The following is a 16,905-nucleotide window of genomic DNA, read 5'->3' as shown; positions in this document are numbered from 1 at the left end:
CTCCCCCTGCTTGTGTTACCTCTCTCGCTGGCTGTCTCTATCTCTGTCGAATAAATAAATCTTAAAAAAAAAAAAAGATTCATTAGTTGCGTATAACGCCCAGTGCTCATTACATCACATGTCCTCCTTAATACCTATCACCCAGTTACCCCATCCCCCCACCTCCTCCCTTCTGTAACCCTCAGTTTGGTTCTGGAGTCCATAGTCTCTCATGATTTGTCTCCTCCTCTGATGTCTTCCCATTCAGTTTTCCCTCCCTTCCCCTGTGGTCCTCCGTGCTATTTCTTATGTTCCACATGTGAGAGAAACCATACGATAATTGTCTTTCTCTGCTTGACTTATTTCACTTAGCATTATCTCCTCCAGTGCCGTCCATGTTGCAGCAAATGTTGAGAATTCGTTCTTTCTGATAGCTGAGTAATATTCCATTGTATATATGGACCACAGCTTCTTAATCCAGTCATCTGTTGAAGGGCATCTCGGCTCCTTCCATGATTTGGCTATTGTGGACAATGCAGCTATGAACATTGGGGTGCATATGGCCCTTCTCTTTACTACGTCTGTATCTTTGGGGTAAACACCCAGTAGTGCAATGGCTGGGTCATAGGGTAGTTCAATTTTTAACTTTTTAAGGGACCTCCACACTGTTTTCCAGAGTGGCTGTACCAACTTGCATTCNTGGGGCTCGATCCCAGAACGCTGGGATCATGCCCTGAGCCGAAGGCAGACACTTAACCGCTGTGCCACCCAGGCGCCCCTCTCTCTCTCTTTTAAGATTTATTTGAGATAGGGGCGCCTGGGTGGCTCAGTCGTTAAGCATCTGCCTTCGGCTCAGGGCGTGATCCCAGCCTTCTCAGATCGAGCCCCACATCAGGCTCCTCCGCTATGAGCCTGCTTCTTCCTCTCCCACATTCCCTGCTTGTGTTCCCTCTCTCGCTGGCTGTCTCTCTGTCAAAATAAATAAATGGAATCTTAAAAAAAAAAAAAGATTTATTTGAGAGACATAGAGAGGGCCATGGGAGGGGTAGAAGAAGAGGGAGGGAGAGAATCCTCAAGCAGACTCCCCACTGAGCACAGAGCCTGACATGGGGCTCCATCCCAGAACCCCGAGATCATGACCTGGGCTGAAATCAAGAGTTGGATGCCTAGCCAACTGAGCCACCCAGGTGCCCCTGCTTCTCTCTTTTCCAGTGGTGGTTTTCTATAATTTTCTGTGTTGGGTAAAAATGTATGGAAATATAGGTGAAAACAGAATGAATATAGGACTGAGATGACCAAAGAATAAAATATCCCAAGATTGAAATTAAAATTACAGTGTAGTCTAGCCCAAGTCTATTGATTTAAAGTGATTTTAGTGCAGTACCTGTAAATGGGTTTCCATGAGATGTTGTAGGTGTTCATTTAACTGCAGACAGTTTGATTTTCTGTTTTCTTCCCGTTCTTTTTCTAAAACACAAATATGCTTCTGCTCAGAAACTTCCAGTGGTTTCCTTTTGCCTGAAAACTCTTCAGTAAGTCATTGAAGGCCATTCACACCTTGGCCCCAGTCTACTTTTTATCCCCCCTTTCTACCCAGACCCAAAATATGCTCACAGAAAGTTCTAGTCATATTTTAAGCACACTGTAGTACATTCGGGTAGTCACAGTCTTACTGGGTCATAATTCATACTGCCCTCTCTACCCAAAATGGCCTTCTCTCTCAGGAGATTCTAGTCCTCTTCTAAGGCCCAGATACAATGTGGCACTTCTCAGAAAGGAGTAGGGACTAGTGATTAAGAACATGGATTCCGGAGTCAAAGTCTATTTCCTCACCTGTGAAATGGGTACAATGACAGTACCCACTCACATGGTTGCTGTAAGAATAGAAGGTAATGTGCATAGTGCCTGGTGCATAGTTAGCCATGACTGTCCTCTGTACGCCTAGAAAAAAATCACCTCTCTACTTTTCTTTGCCCCATAAGTAGTTTTTCTTTTTATCATACTGGTTTTTATTCTGATTTGCATTCTGGTTTATTGAGTATGCACCTGTCTCCCTTGCTAGACTCCCAGCTTCCAGAACACAGAGTTTGTTTCATTTACCTTGTTGCTGGCACTGATCCTTTCACGGTATAGTCGTTTTTCAAGTAGCTGTATTGAGGTGTAACTGACATAATGAACCGTGCCTATCTGAAGTGTACAATTTGATACAATTTGACATATGCATACACCCGTGAAAGCTTCATCACTGTCAAGATAGTGAACATCCCCGTCACCCCTACAAGTTTCCTTCTGTCCCTCCCCACCTCCCACCCTGAAGCCACCATGGATCTGCTGTCTCTATCGATTCGGTTTTCATTTCCTAGAAGTTTACATAAACAGAATCATGCAGTAGGCGCTTTCTTTTGTCTGGCTTCTTTCACTTGAATGATTATTTCGAGGTTCATCTGTGATGTAGCATGTGTTCGGGGCTCATTCATTTCTAGTGTTGAGTGATGGCTCATTAGATAATTACCCCGCAGTTTGTTTACCTGTTCACCTGTACCTGGATTTCTGGGTTGTTTACCATAGGATAGTTTTTAGTAATTGTTTATTACATTGAATCAGTTGTAGGGTAACCGTAAAGAGAACCCGGTATGTTCCCACATTTGCTTTTGATGATAATCTAATTCAGAGGGAAAAGTTCAGGTTAGTTAAATTAAATACTGGTCCTAAGTTGGCACTTGGGATGTATATTCTGACATGCCACCCGGATTTTCCCGTGATCCCCCAGGGGCTGGCAGGATGGGACATGCCAGCTGGGTCCCTCTCTGGGAATTGTTGTCAGTGGAGGGGACCCATCTCATTCAGCATCCTCCCTCTTCCATCTCAACATCTGATCTGGGGCAGGCACCTGACCCACAACAGCACAAGAAGTAAATTATCAAATGAGTGAGTGAATGAAAGAACGGACTCTCCATTTGAGACACTCTTTTTGCTCTGAAGCCTAAAAGGATGTTTGACTTTGAATTCTTCCAGAACATTAAAGAAGACCTTCCTTTAGATTGCACCGTGGGCAGCGATGAGTGTATCTTTTTCACCCACGGGTGTGATAGTCAGCTGTCACAGACTTTGACAAACGTCATGATTGTCCACTGGACTGAGGTTTAAAATGGTCCGTGGGGGCAGAGCCTCAAGGCGGGCTTATGACTGTGAATGACATGCAGTCGTGGTTTGCGTCGTTCCCCTCCCCCCTCCCCGCCCCCTCTTCGGCCTGTGGCCCGAGGAGTTTCAGCAGAGGAAGGCGGCTGTCGTGGCTGCTTTGCCGCGTGGAAGGAAAAGATGAGGTTGGAGTGCAGTGGTCAGGGAGTGACCTCCTACCTGTTTTCTAATGGAAGGGTGTCTACTGACCACCTTGTATGTGGGAGGCCTCGCAATTGACAGCCAGTTGTCATTTTGATCTTCATTGAATGAATCCTTCTGCTATGTTCCAGTACTAATAGGAAGTAACATTTCGTGGGGGGTGGTGATGGTGGGGGGGGCAGATGGTAGAAAAATAAACCAACATCCTCTCTCTCCCACCATCACCTTGGTCAACCTAGGCTATCAGAGGGAAAAAAGAAAAACTGAAAAAGGAGACATTTATTAAGTACGTGAAAGATGGACTGTTTTAAGGGTCAGAAAAGACAGGGGATTTCCCCATGTGTGGAAGCCACTGGGGTTTTTGCAATTACAAGAGGGGCCTAAACTTTCTTCTTGACATTTCTTGACTGGTGGGAAGAACCTGTGGCCTTTCCCAAGGCCAGGCAAGAAGTGGTCTTGCCCACATTTCCCAGCAGGTGCCTTGTGCGGCTAGTTCACAGCTGGCGTTGGGAGTCTTTGAGCTCTGTTGTAGACATACGATGTGGCTGCAGAGTTTCTAGACTAGAGCAGCAGTCATCATCGTTAGTAATCGAGAAAAGGCTTTTTAGCAGCAGCAAAGCCTAGTGGGATGAGTATGAGGTGGGGGGTAGGAGGCAGACAGACGGGACTTGTCCCCTGGGCCCTGTCACTAGTGGCCTTGTAGCCCTTAATAACGTATGCACCTCTTGCTGTCAGTTTCCCCACCTGTAAAATGGGGAGAATAATTACAGCATATGGTGACTGGGAGGTATGAATTAAACATAGTATCCCCAGGTGCTCGGCACAGGGGCACATAGAAGATTCTCCATCAGTCTGAAGACCACAGGTGGCTGGGGCTCTATCTCATGACCCCAGGAACCACGGTAGGTTAAGATGTGCCTGCAAAAGGAGAAAGTCTGCTAAGCTTTTGTTCTAAAGACTTCTGCATGGAATTGAATCAAATGGATCATGCTGAAAAAAGAACCCAAGTAGGAGTTGATGCCTGGGGTTTGGGGGAAATGTACCCCAGACGGGCAAGTGCCAGCTTCATGTCTCAGCTCACACATTTCTCCCAGGACAAATGACTTCCCAAGGGGTCTTCACTTGCAAATGAGGGGATTCAATGAGACCGGTGGTTTCCAAATTGCATTCTGAAGAAACCACATATCCCCCCCAAGGGGCTCAGGGTTGGGCAATATTGGCCTTAAGATTTCTTTATATAAATATACAAAACGATTAGTCCAGGGTTTGGAACGAGGCTGACACAGCTCGAATCTCCGCCCTAGCACGTGCTAGCCATGTGACTTGGGGTGAGTTACTGAATCTTTGTAAGACTCTGCTTCCTCTTCTGTAAACTTGGAATAGTAAGAATATCTACGAATAGGGTTGTCTAGAGGATTAGAGAAGTTTATACCTGTTAAGGACTTAGAAAAGTGTCTGATAGACATCAGCACTCAACAGTTGCTGTCTATCACTTTGCCAACTTCTGAACCAATCTATTAATTTGTTATGCCAGGTTAACTAGAGTCTGTGTTGGATTCCTTGGACTTGGACTAAAATCCGAATGCTTCACCATGGTCTACAACAGAGCTTAGTGAACGTTTTCTGTCAAGCACCAAGTGGTAAATATTTTAGGCTTTGTGGGCCATACGCCCTCCACTACTAACCTCTGCCCTTGTAGACCGGAAGCAGACTTGGGCAATATGTAAATGACTGAGCATGGCTGTGTACCAATAAAACTTTATTGACAGGCCTGGAATTTGGATTTTACATAATCAGCACGTGTCATGAAATAGCATTCCTCTTTTGGTGTTCTTTACCCATTTGAAATTGTAAAAACATTCTTAGCTTGTGGGCCATTGAAACGCAGGCTGTGGGCCAGAGTCTGCTTGTGGGTGGGTAGTTCGCCAAGCCCTGGTGCACAGGCCCCGTGTCTAGGTCCACCAACCTCTCCAACCTTGTTTCTCCCCTCTTTCTGCCATGCTTACCAAGCTTTAGCTCCCTGACCCCTGGTGTTCTACCCAGCGAACCCCTTTTCTCCCGGGGGCATCTGCATTCCTTCTGTCTTCCTGAAACCTCATTTAGCTCTGCACCATGCCCAGCTCTACTCAGCCTTAGCTGGCGGCTTCCTGGCCAGCTGCTCGGCGGACACCACACCCAACCTTATGTAAAGTACGCTGTGCCCCACATCCCTCCCACGGTTACTATTGGATAACCCAGTTTTCTTCCTCGACAACACTGATCAACTTCTGTAATTATTTTGTTTATGTATCCAGTCTCTCTCTCTCTCTCTCTCTCTACTCCGTAAGGGCAGGGACCTTGCTTTATTTGCCTCTGTAGCACCAGCTTGCCACCCTGCCAAGAACATCGTGTTCGATCAATTTTGTAGAATGATGAATGAATCCACGCCCTCCGTGTCTTTGTTTCTTTCATTCAGTGAGTTCATAATGCCTGCTCTCCTTACCTTGTAAAATTACGAGAATCAAATGCAAACGTGCTTTTAAGAGGAAGGTGGTAAATCATTAAGGCAGCCTCTCAGGCAAACCCCAGAATTCAACCGACACGTCCTCTTACTGAGGAAGCGAACTTCTGGGGTAATGGTAAAGCAGTGCCAGTATGAACGAGGCTACTTTTGTTCCTGGTCCCTGATATTTTCCACAGATAAGAAATGGCTACATGTGTGATTTTGCTTCGGCCTTAGCAAAAGCAATGGTTTATTTACTAGCAGATAGTATCTTACTAGCATGTCCTAAGAAAGGGACCGAGGGAGAGCGGGGTTGGGGGGTGTGCAGAGAGAGGGAGAAAGAGAAACATTTTTTTTTAAGATTTTTTTTTTATTCACTGTAGAGACAGAGCACTCACGAGCAGGGGAGGTGCAGAGGGAGAAGGACAAGCACACTCCCACGCTGAGCACAGAGCCCGGCACGGGGCTCGATTCCAGGACCCTGAGATCATGACCTGAGCCAGAACCAAGAGTCGGACATTTAACCAACTGAGTCACCCAGGTGCCCCTATTAGGCATCTTACAGTCACTATCCCATATCCTATAACCATGCTGTAAAAACTCCTGTGCCCATTTAACGGGTAGAAACAGTTTAAGGGAGCTAGTAAGCAGCTAAGCCCGGATGAGAACCCAGCTCTGTCTGATGCCAGAATTAGGGCTGCTTCTCTGGTACAGCGTGGGGTTCTTCTCCAGTGACCTTCCAGGTTGCCCCGTCAACACAGTGGCACCCAGGAGCTGTCTAAACCTGCAACTGTTCATGGTCAGGAGTAGGCCATCTGGGTTTTATGTATTTATTTCTGGCAAAATGATGTATTCTGTTTCTTGGGAAGACAGACTGTTTTTTGGTCCTCAACTTATTAAAAAAAAAAAAAGACATTTTGCTGATTTCAGCTTAAACAAATCCAAAGCATGGATTCATTTTCTCTGGGTGCACAGGCAGCTTTTACATACATCACAAGAGGGCAAAATGAGTTTGGGAATCTGTCAAGCAGAGAACAACCGAGAACCAGCCACAAGACTAAACATAGCTTGGTCTTTTGTCAGATGTGAACATTAGCTGTTGCGTTTCCTCAGGAAGTAAACCATGCCCAGCTCGTGGCTGGCTCTGTCCATGGAAACGTGCGTTCAAGGCCTGACTATAAATTTGCATACATGGCTTATTCTAACTCCTATTAGCTTAACGTATCCTTACTTCAAAAATGGGGTCGGGGCGCCTGGGTGGCTCCATCGGTTGAGTGTCTGACTCTTGATTTCAGCTCAGGTTGTCATCTCAGGGTCGTGAGATCGAGCCCCAGTTAAGCTCAGGTGATGATCTCAGGGTCATGAGATGGAGCCCTGTGTCAGGCTCTGCAGTCAGCAGGGAGTCTGCTTGGGATTCTCTCCCTCTGTCCCTCCTCCCACTCACGCTCTGTCTCAGAGAAAAAATGGGGTCTATCATGGCTTTCGGTAGTGTGCAACCTGGCTTGTGCAGGATTTCCCCTCTCTCTCACCCAAATTCTTAATCTGTGATGGTCCCTAGTGCACCAGCCTCCAGGTGAGCAGAGGTGAGGGGTGAAGGCTCACACATGGGCAGTGAGAGTATTTTGGAGCATGTTTTCTCGCTCCTGGGCGAGTGTCACCTCTCCAGCCTGGGTGACTCAGAGGGAAGCCTCACCAGAGGGGACCAGAGACCCACAGGGCTGCCGGAGCATCCTTCCATTTCCGTCAGCAGCAAATGCCCCTCTGGCCCTCTGAGCTGAGAATCACACTCTTAATGGACATTTATGAAATAATAATGACCACAGTAACATCTAGAAACATGATAGGAATAGAGACCACTCAGATTTAATATGAGATTGCTCCGGATTGACTGAGGACACAGTTCCTCTTTATTAAATCATCTGCGAACCACTTAAACGGAGATGCTCGTGGAATGGAGTGATCTAATTACAATGGTCCCGAGCGGTAGCGGCGGAAGAGCGCACAGCCAGGAAAGCGCAGACGCCACAGGCAGTTTACAAGGGATTTGGCGATACAATTCGGTGTGGTTTTCCTTCTCGTAATGACAAACTTTTTTCTTCAAATAAATACACCTGAATCACATAGAGTAAGAATAAAAAAAGATACAATAGCCTTATAAATGAGAAAAAAACCCGATATGCCTCTAAAAACAGCAGGTTGAGAATGGTCTATGCATAACCGAAATGCTTTTGGGATGGCATTCCCATCAGAGAAAGAACCAGCACACGTTTCCCGTTATACATATGTATCCTGTACTGAGTCCAAGAACAGTTAAACAGCTGCAAAATCCTGATTTTTGTGTGGGTAATGGCAGCTAAGTGGTACTGTGTAAGACATTTGTAAGAGCTGATTGTACCTTAAGTTTGACTACTCCTCACTATAATTTTAAACTTACACATGCGGAACATAATATTATCCATATTTAAAGATCAAGTTATTTCCTCTGTCTTTAGTGGCGTTTTTTTTTCCTTCCCTCGAATTTTCATTATAGCTAGTTACTTCCCTAGGAAAAATTCATTATTTTGAAGTGTTAAAGAGAAACAAATCCAATTTGAAGCCTATGTTTAAACATGAAAAGCATCTGCCATCACTGAACAAAATATCCCCCCATCACCTTTGTAAAGTGAATATTAACCTAAGTAGACGTTAAATGCTCTTTTCCCTACCCTCCAAGGCCAGTCTCTTCCCCTCGGCAAGGCAGCCCGACTAGACTCGCGCCTCTTAGTTCTCATACGTGTGCAGGACTACAATTTAAATGCAAATAACCCCGTGCCTCATTATCTGAGTTCGTGCGGACACGGTACAGTTGTGACTCTGCCTGTGAAAATTAAGGGAGGGAGGTTCATCTGTATTCGAACACAAGCATTACTCAGAGTTGATTCAAAAGAGCAATTCATCACTGCTTTCAAATTAAACACTGGAGTTGCAGAGTGCCTAGGTTACGGAGAAATGCCTCCCTTTTGCTACACAGGGACGCTTTTCTACAGAGACAATGAGATAGGAACTTCTCTTACTGCAGCTCTTCACATTAGTTCCCAGTGACGCTAGGTAATTGGAATAGAAGACTTCCTTTAATACGAACACAGCTAGTTGAGTGGAAAAGATACATTTATGGTAATGCTAAGCGCAGTTGGATGGCGCTGTATATGCATCCAAATACCACTGACAGGAAAATGACCACATCAGCCTAAAAGGCAAGAAAATTATCCACGATGATTTACCAAACCGACATCACTCCAGGAGATAGTATTTTTTGTCTTTTTATTTTTTATTTTCTGCAAAATCATCTTTTAAATATAAGGTTATTTTTAAAATAATTCTTTGGTTAAAGTATAATTCAAATAAAAAGTAGAAATTCCTCCAAGCCTTTCACTACAGGGTGAAAAATACCCCCCTCTTTCAGCCATCAGATGGCCATTTAATCAGCCATTCAGATTCTATGAATCTAAATGTAATGGAAAACACTGTATTCTAACTCCACACTGGGGTAAAGCAATAAGCTCCTAGCTACGGATGCAGTGATGGAGAAGAGGGCCTGGGAAAGTGAGACCCCCAGCTTGTGCATTAAAATGTGCCAATTATTCCAGTCCACAAGGAATAGATGTGGCATGTTAAAATCACCGAAACCAAAGTCCTACCTATGAATAATACTGGGGCATTAGCGGATTGATGGGGCACACTTGCACCAGCAGCAAACCGTTTCAGAGTTTCAGTCCCAGATTAAAGCCTTTAGCTAATTTCATCTCCGTTTCAGACAACTTTCTACGTTAAAAAAAAAAAAAAACCAAGAAATTCCCCTCTGCAAGAAACATTTGGTTCTTCTTATCTTGATGTCCGTCCTTCCTTCCTTCCTTCTCTCTCTTCCCCGCCCCCAACATTTGTTCTTAATAAGCATCAGCCTCAGATCAAAAAGAACCAAGCTGAAGTTCAGGTTGTGAGGTCAACCTAGAATTTTTGGATGAAAACGAAATCATGTAATACACTTGTGCATTCCTTTTATTACACATAGATTCAACATGATTTTCAAAGAACTTCTCTGTTGGAGTCTTAGTTTTTAAAATAGGAATATCTGAAAAGAATTTAATGTGAATTCAGATCATTCAGGCCATTTCGATAAACAATCTGGATAATGAAAGCAGAGGAACAAACTCCTTAATTCAGGGTTTTCCACCTAAATTGTTCAGCAAATGATTTCAGATCTCTGCCTCCTGCTCATGTAGATGACAGCCTAAGGCTCTGTCCGTATTGTGCTAAGGACGGTGGCTTGTCGAGCAGCTAAACTGGCCTGTCAGGTCGTCATAGGACCAAGACAGCCAAGAGGGAGGGAGAGGATAACCTATCCTGAACTTTGTTCTGTTCAGGTACAGACGCTGCCCAAACACGCAGCTACAGTTTGCAAGGAAATCAGTTGTAAGGTGTTCAAGCATTATTCCGAACATTGGAAGTCCATGAAAATCTGTGGAGAATCTAATAAACATTACAGATCTGATTAAACAGTAGATTCATTTCATTACAGATAAAAGAAAGAAGAGCAGTGACATTACATCAGCCGAAATGTGATTTTTCTTAGAACGTTTTAATGGGAATATTTCCCCCATTTTTAAGGTTAAAACATTTCTATTACTCAATGGTATCAGCATGGAGTATTTTTATACCCAGTAGCTGGATCAGTGTTTGTGCAATGCTAGAAGAAATCAAGTTTGTTTCTTAAAATCTGAAATTCATGACATAGTTGTCTAAGTGGCCAAAAAGAAAAAAAAACCCAAAACACCCAACTGTCATCCTCTTGCTGATTAACATACATAGCCAGCATCCTTTCACTTCCTCTTTTTAGGAATCCTCAAATTCCAGTTTCAAACAGAAGCCTAGATCTATTTTGATATACTGGGTTTTATATGTATTATTCAGTGCTACAACGTATATTGATTTGTTTTACACTGTTTCTTTACATGTCTGGGATCTCATCTGCACACATGGTCTACAGAGTGAACTTTACCGCACCAGACCATTGTCTGTTGCCAACAGTCAGCTAGTCACACAATTAAATACACGTGATAACTGATGTTTTTAGTTTGATTGTCATTTATTTTTCTTTTAAATAAACTCCCTCTGAATTGAGGAGGCAGGTGTGCCGAAAAACCACACGATGTGGTTCTCTCACCTTTTCTTAAGCAGCCCTACCTACATATTTTAAGTTATAGAAAAACAAACAAACAAAAAACCGACAGCACAAACAGCAATCGTGACTGTCATCCTTTAAATTAGTTCCCTGACTCTTTATACATCCCTGGTGGAACTGACGCATTGTGATGCTCTGCCAGGAGTGACAAGTACTCTAAGTGTACGTACAGAGACCTGACCCTTGGTGTGGTTTGTAAAGACGTCCATATTGCACAGGAACGAGCTTCTTGCTGACTCAAACAATGGATCGAACATACAGGCTTTCAAATGGTCAACATCCTTAACCAGTCACCACAGTCTAGACTCTGGGGGCAGAGACGAGCAAATCATGGTGATTTGGAAGTGCTGTAACATGGATAATTCCAGGTCGCTCTTTATATTTTGCAAGTTCTTTGCTCCCACCATTGAATACTTCACACGTTGATCTCCCTCCTGAGTATCCAAAAGGGCCTGGTCTCCCCATTTCACAGACAGAAGCGAGGGGGAAGGGCCGTAGCAAAAAGCTGTAGCCAGCTGTTCTAGAGAAAATGTGGTGGTAGTTACCAGGGTAGATGGGAGCTGTCAAGCAGGTGCCTGGAGCCGGCAGCACTGGTGTGTGGGTCATAGTGAGGGTAGAATTTGATGTGTAATCTAAGAACAACTCTCTGCAGGGGCATGTCTTCTAATAACCTTAAAAGAATTCCTCAGCTTGGCTTCGCCTAACTGGAACACGGAGTTAAAAAGAAAATCCCATCCCCAAACCGGCAGCTCAGTGTCTCTCCAGCCGGATTCTGGACATGCTCCCTCCTCTTGCATTCTTCCTTAGAGCAGGCTGACTGCTCCCTTAAGAGCACCCGACTCCTCAGCCATGCACGGAAGGAAGGAAGGACACATCCTCTCTGTAGCAGGTGCCTTGATTTATGAAGACAAGTCTCGAAAGCCTTGTTTGCTAGGTAAGCACCCAGAAAGAATGAATTTTATCCCTGAATCAAGTCTCTTTCTCATTCCCACAGTCTCATCATCAGAGCTTTAAAGCATGAAAGGAAATCTGCTAAATTATTCTGAGCTGCCCACTTACAAGGCGGTGCAGATTTTGCCACTGTTACTAAACACACAGAAAGACACTTCTCCCAAAGGCTTTCTAGAAAGAGCCTTTTCTTCTCGTTCACAGGCATGGTTTATTCTTGCAGCAAGGTCTCTCTCCAGTTGAAGCCCCCAGTGGGTCCATGGGTGAGAGGAAGGATAGGTGGGTCTGTCAGCTGCCATATTCCAGTTTCTCCTAATTCTTCACAGGAACAAAACCCCAGGTATGGGATCTGAAGTGAGAGTAGTAAAGGAAGGGGAAATAGAAAACAGAAGTTTAATGCTTTCACTTTGACCTACATTCAAGATCTTCAGGTGGCCCTTGGGAATAAGGAATAGTCACAGGAATGGATAAGGGCTTTGTAGACCTGCACATCTTCCAAAAATCAATAAAGGAAAATGAAACGGATAAAATTGACAAATTAGAGGGAAGGGTATTTACATTGCAAAGGGATTCATCAGGAAGATTCATTAAACGGTGAGCTCCCCTAGTGTAATTAAGTAATTGTTTATAGATTGCTGCTTAATAGTGTGGGAGGAAAGAGGACAATCATACAGAAAGCTAAGGTGCTCAGAGCTAATTCCTAATTGTGAATCAAGCTAAAAATGCAGCTCAGACATTTCAGAAATTATATTTGGACAATGGCAGAGATTACGTTATTTTTAAAAATATTTCACCCAGTTTCATCTTTTCTTTCTTTTTTTTTTTCCCCTTCTTGGCATGGGTATCTGTAATATTCGAAGCTGGAGCCATGGCATCTCTAAACGTATTTTTGTGCATGGGACCAGAGCTGCATTCATAAACAAGACAAAAAATCTTTGCCCTCAAGCAGCTTACAGAGTAATGGTTAGACACAGATGCATAAATAAATTTTTTAAATAATGAGAAAAGCATTGCAATCGAGTTTGAATCAGGTTCTCTGGGGGCAGATACAGGAAGCAAGTAAGTCAGCCTGGAGGGAAGTGTGTGGGAGGGCAGCTAATGGGAAAGCCTCTTCCACAGGCATGAGAAGGAAGAATCCAGATGTGTTGGCCATTCTCATGGGTTTTGTCTCGTGGCCTTGTTCCTGGTTTGCCCTGCGGCCTGATCGTTTTAGATCACTGCTTCCTTTGGCCTACCACCCAAGCCCTCTCTTCTAGCTGAGCTGTCAGATGCTCTGTTTGGGTCCACTCACCCCTCTTCATCCACTCCATGGCTCCTCAGGGAAATCCAGACAATTTGCTTAGAATTCTTAGCTACTTCCTAAATTTGCGCTCTTAGAAACTGAAATTCACTTAAACCCATCTTTTGTTCTTACACAAGGTCTAATAAAGTGCCTTACACAGAGCACACTCAGTATCTCTCAGCTGAGTCAGTCAATACATGCATCTTCCCAGCTCGGGGGAAACACACGCTTCGAACAACTTAGGTAACAGCCAGTCAGGCGACTATTGTAAAACTGCTTGGCACCACAGGCCTGAGATAGAAATATGAATTACCTTGCGGACCATTTGTACAAAGTCCTTGGAGTTCTGAGGAGACAGACCCTGAAGCTGGCAGGTACACGCTTCCAGGGAGGATGCATGAGCCACAATCAGGATGTTATTTCCTGGGGGAAGAAAAGCAAGGACTGGGAAGACCATTTCTTTTCTTTCTTTTTTTTTAAAGATTTATTTATTTATTTGAGAGAGACAGAGAGAGAGTGGAGAGGGGCAGAGGGAGAGAATCTTCAGACCCCCACTGAGTGCGGAGCCCACTGTGGGATGCTTAACCGACTGAGCCACCCAGGCGCCCCTGCAAAGATCATTTCTATAAAGACCTATGTCGACTTTGTAAATACCGGAGGTCAACTGTTCAGGGAGGGACAGACATTCTCAAGAATGCCACAGTTTGTCCAAGCAGTATTTTGAAATGCTTTGTATTGTTAAGGCAGCCTAATATCATTAAAAAAAAAAACTTTTAATCTGAAAATAATTACAGATGCATAGGAGGCTATAATTATGTTTATATATAATATGTAAATATATACAACGTGTAAAATTACATACCATATATATGACATTGTGTAATATATACAGAAACATATACACATGTGTATGTGTACATAGTATACAGTTTTGTATATAGTATATATACACATATGCACACCAGGGAGGTCCCACATACCAGGCATCCAGCCTCCTCCAGTGGAAACATCTTGCCTAGCTTCGGTACTCCAGCAAAATCAGGAAATGGGTGCTGGTGTAATCCACGGTTTACTTAGATACCACCAGGTTTCTCTATCACGTGTGTAACTCTTTGTAAACACCAAAAACAAGGCACAAAAACTATCCTATGTCTACGGGGCTCTCTGCTACTTCTTCTAATACGGTTTTCAATGTTGCCGCCGTGGAACTGGGAGCACTTGATACTTTCTGGTTGATAGACTATGCTGGCGAGTGTCTTTACAGCGGGGAGCAATGGAGTAGTAAATGAAATGAGTGGTTTATCAATGTTAACTGAGAGGTGGCTATCAACTACAATACTGCTGACCAGGGCCAGCCCCTGTTAACATTTTGGTGTGTATAATTCCAGGTTGGGCTCTACGAAGATAAGTAACCGAAGAAATGGTGGCAATGGGCATTTACTTTTGCAATCCTTTCTTTCTCTAATTACGTATCATGAAATATTTAAGTTCAGTGTTCATCAAATTCAGTAACAGACTTGAGTCTTCCAGAACCCTGCTCTTGGTTAATGGTAGCAGTGACAGTGTGTCGGTGAAGGTGGGCTCGCGTACGGGTGTCCGTACTCCCGAGTCAAATCATAGGCAAGAACAGAGTTGTGCTAAAAAAAAAAAAAAAAAGCAAACAAACTCTGAACCTTGTAACAGGAAACTTCCTTCACAAAGTGCAAGATAAACAGCCATAATGCAGAATTCTAAGTGATTTTGTATAGTAACTAAGTCTGGTATATTCCCATGGCATACCTACCATTTTAGGTACTTGAGAGAATATTACAAATTTAACATGAAAGTGTCTATAAGAAAGTCGGGAAATACTTTTTCTTGGTAAGCAAGTCTGCTAAAGCAAGCTGAAACATGTTGAATAGCTTATAGACCATGAAGGAGGAATGACCACATATTTAAATATAGAGTCCGAAATGATATCACCTACCTTTACTTTTACACTCACTTATTATTTCTTTTGTCACTTGGAAACTTCTACTAATGTAAGTGTCATAGGATTCTGCAACCACTAATTTGCTGACTGGAATGTGAGGTCTGCAAGAGAAAAAAGGAACAAAGGCAATGAAAACATTTTGATCCCAAGATGAAGCACTCGATAGGATTCTAAACTTCTATTTCGAGATCTTTCTAGAGTTTCCGTATTTCTGTTTATCCATTTCCCTAGAAAGGATGGAAGTATAGGGAAGACTAGTTCCAGTCTATGGAAATGGGGTCGAAATGTACAGAATGTGCAGAAATAAAGGCTGTGCATGCAAGGTGTCAGAGTGACCGGTGGAAAAGTGAAACACAGTACAGTTACACTTGCGGGTTAACTCGTAAGCAGTTTGACTAATTTTCTGACCGTCAGTGCTGGGTCATACGGCTAACAGGAAGCAAAGCAGAGCTTTAATCTCTTTATCTCTGTAGATCACCAGAGATCTCCCAAGCCCTTCTTCTCTAGCCTTATACTCCAGAAGCTGTAAGAACAGGTTTTGTTTATTTTTAAATTTTTTTCCAGTTTTATTGGGATAGAATTGCCACTTAACATTGTGTTAAGTTCAAGGTGTAAAAGTGTTGATCGGGTACACCTATATATTACAAAATGATTTCCACCATAGTGTTAAGCTAACACCTCCCTCACGTCACATAATCACCATTTCCTTTTTGTGGTGAGAACATTTAAGATCGACCTGCTTGGCAACTTTCAAGTATACAATACCGTATTATCAACTGTAATCACCACACTGTGCATTAGATCCCCAGAACTTATAACTAGAAGTTTGTATCCTTTGACCAGCATTTCCCCATCTTCCCCATCCCCCAGTCCTTGGAAATCACCCTTCTGTTGTTTCTCTGAGTTTGGCTTTTTAGAATCCAGATGTGAGTGATATCGTGTGCAGATATCTCGAGCTCCTGTATTCATTTCCTTTGAATATATACCCAGAAGTGGGATTGCTGGATCATACGGTAGTTCTATTTTTAATTTTTAAAGGAATCTCCATATTGTTTTCCATAGTGGCTACAGTGATTTACATTCTCACCAACACTGGATAGCTCTTGTCTTTTTAATGACAGCCATTCTAACAGGTGTGAGGTGGTATCTCATTGTGGTTTTAAATTGCATTTCCCTGACGACTAGTAATGTTGACATCTTTTCTTGTACTTGTTAGCCATTTGTATGTCGTCTTTGGAAAAATATCTGTTAACTTCTGCCCATTTTTAAATCAGTTTTTTTTTTAACTATTGAGTTGTAGGAGTTCTTTATATGTTTTAGATATTAACCCCTTATCAGATATATGATTTGCAAATATGCTCTCCTATTTTGTAGGTTGCTTTTTCATTTTTTGGATTGTTTCTTTTGCTTTGCAAAAACTTTTTAGTTTGATGGAGTCCCACTTATTAATTTTGGCTGTTACTTGTGCTTTTGGTCACATCTAAAAAATAGTTGCCAAGATCAACGTCAAGGAGCTTTTTCCCCATATTTCTTCTAGGGGTTTTATGGTTTCAGTTCTTAAGTTTAAGTCTTTTTTTTTTTTTTTTATTATGTTAGTCACCTTACAGTACATCCCAGGATTCCGATGCAAAGTTCGATGCTTCATTAGTTGCGTATAACACCCAGTGCACCACGCAATACGTGCC

At 43.1% G+C, this 16,905-nt stretch overlaps 1 protein-coding gene and 1 long non-coding RNA gene across 6 annotated transcripts in view; one reads left to right on the top strand and one right to left on the bottom strand.

Annotated features, from left to right (window-relative positions):
• LOC117803334 overlaps nt 1-16,905 on the top strand; it is a 39,519-nt gene that overhangs the window by 7,319 nt on the left and 15,295 nt on the right. The window lies entirely within an intron of this gene.
• Nucleotides 7,679-16,905, bottom strand: part of UBASH3B (ubiquitin associated and SH3 domain containing B) — a 139,291-nt gene continuing 130,064 nt past the window's right edge. For 2 of the 5 annotated variants that reach the window (XM_034665992.1, XM_034665995.1), the window contains exons 12-14: nt 15,215-15,321; nt 13,562-13,671; nt 7,679-12,315 (exon numbers count right to left, since the gene is read on the bottom strand). In XM_034665992.1, coding sequence (XP_034521883.1) covers nt 12,178-12,315; nt 13,562-13,671; nt 15,215-15,321 — 355 coding nt within the window. In that variant the 3' untranslated portion in view covers nt 7,679-12,177. The remainder of the gene's footprint in view (nt 12,316-13,561; nt 13,672-15,214; nt 15,322-16,905) is intronic. The other 3 variants (XM_034665996.1, XM_034665994.1, XM_034665993.1) reach the window with 2 other exon arrangements.

The sequence above is a fragment of the Ailuropoda melanoleuca genome, chromosome 8 (genome assembly GCF_002007445.2).
Source record: "Ailuropoda melanoleuca isolate Jingjing chromosome 8, ASM200744v2, whole genome shotgun sequence".
In the NCBI taxonomy this organism is placed as follows: Eukaryota; Metazoa; Chordata; class Mammalia; order Carnivora; family Ursidae; genus Ailuropoda; species Ailuropoda melanoleuca.
The sequence above is the reverse complement of the archived record's forward strand: the minus strand, read 5'-3'. Positions and strand labels throughout refer to the sequence as shown.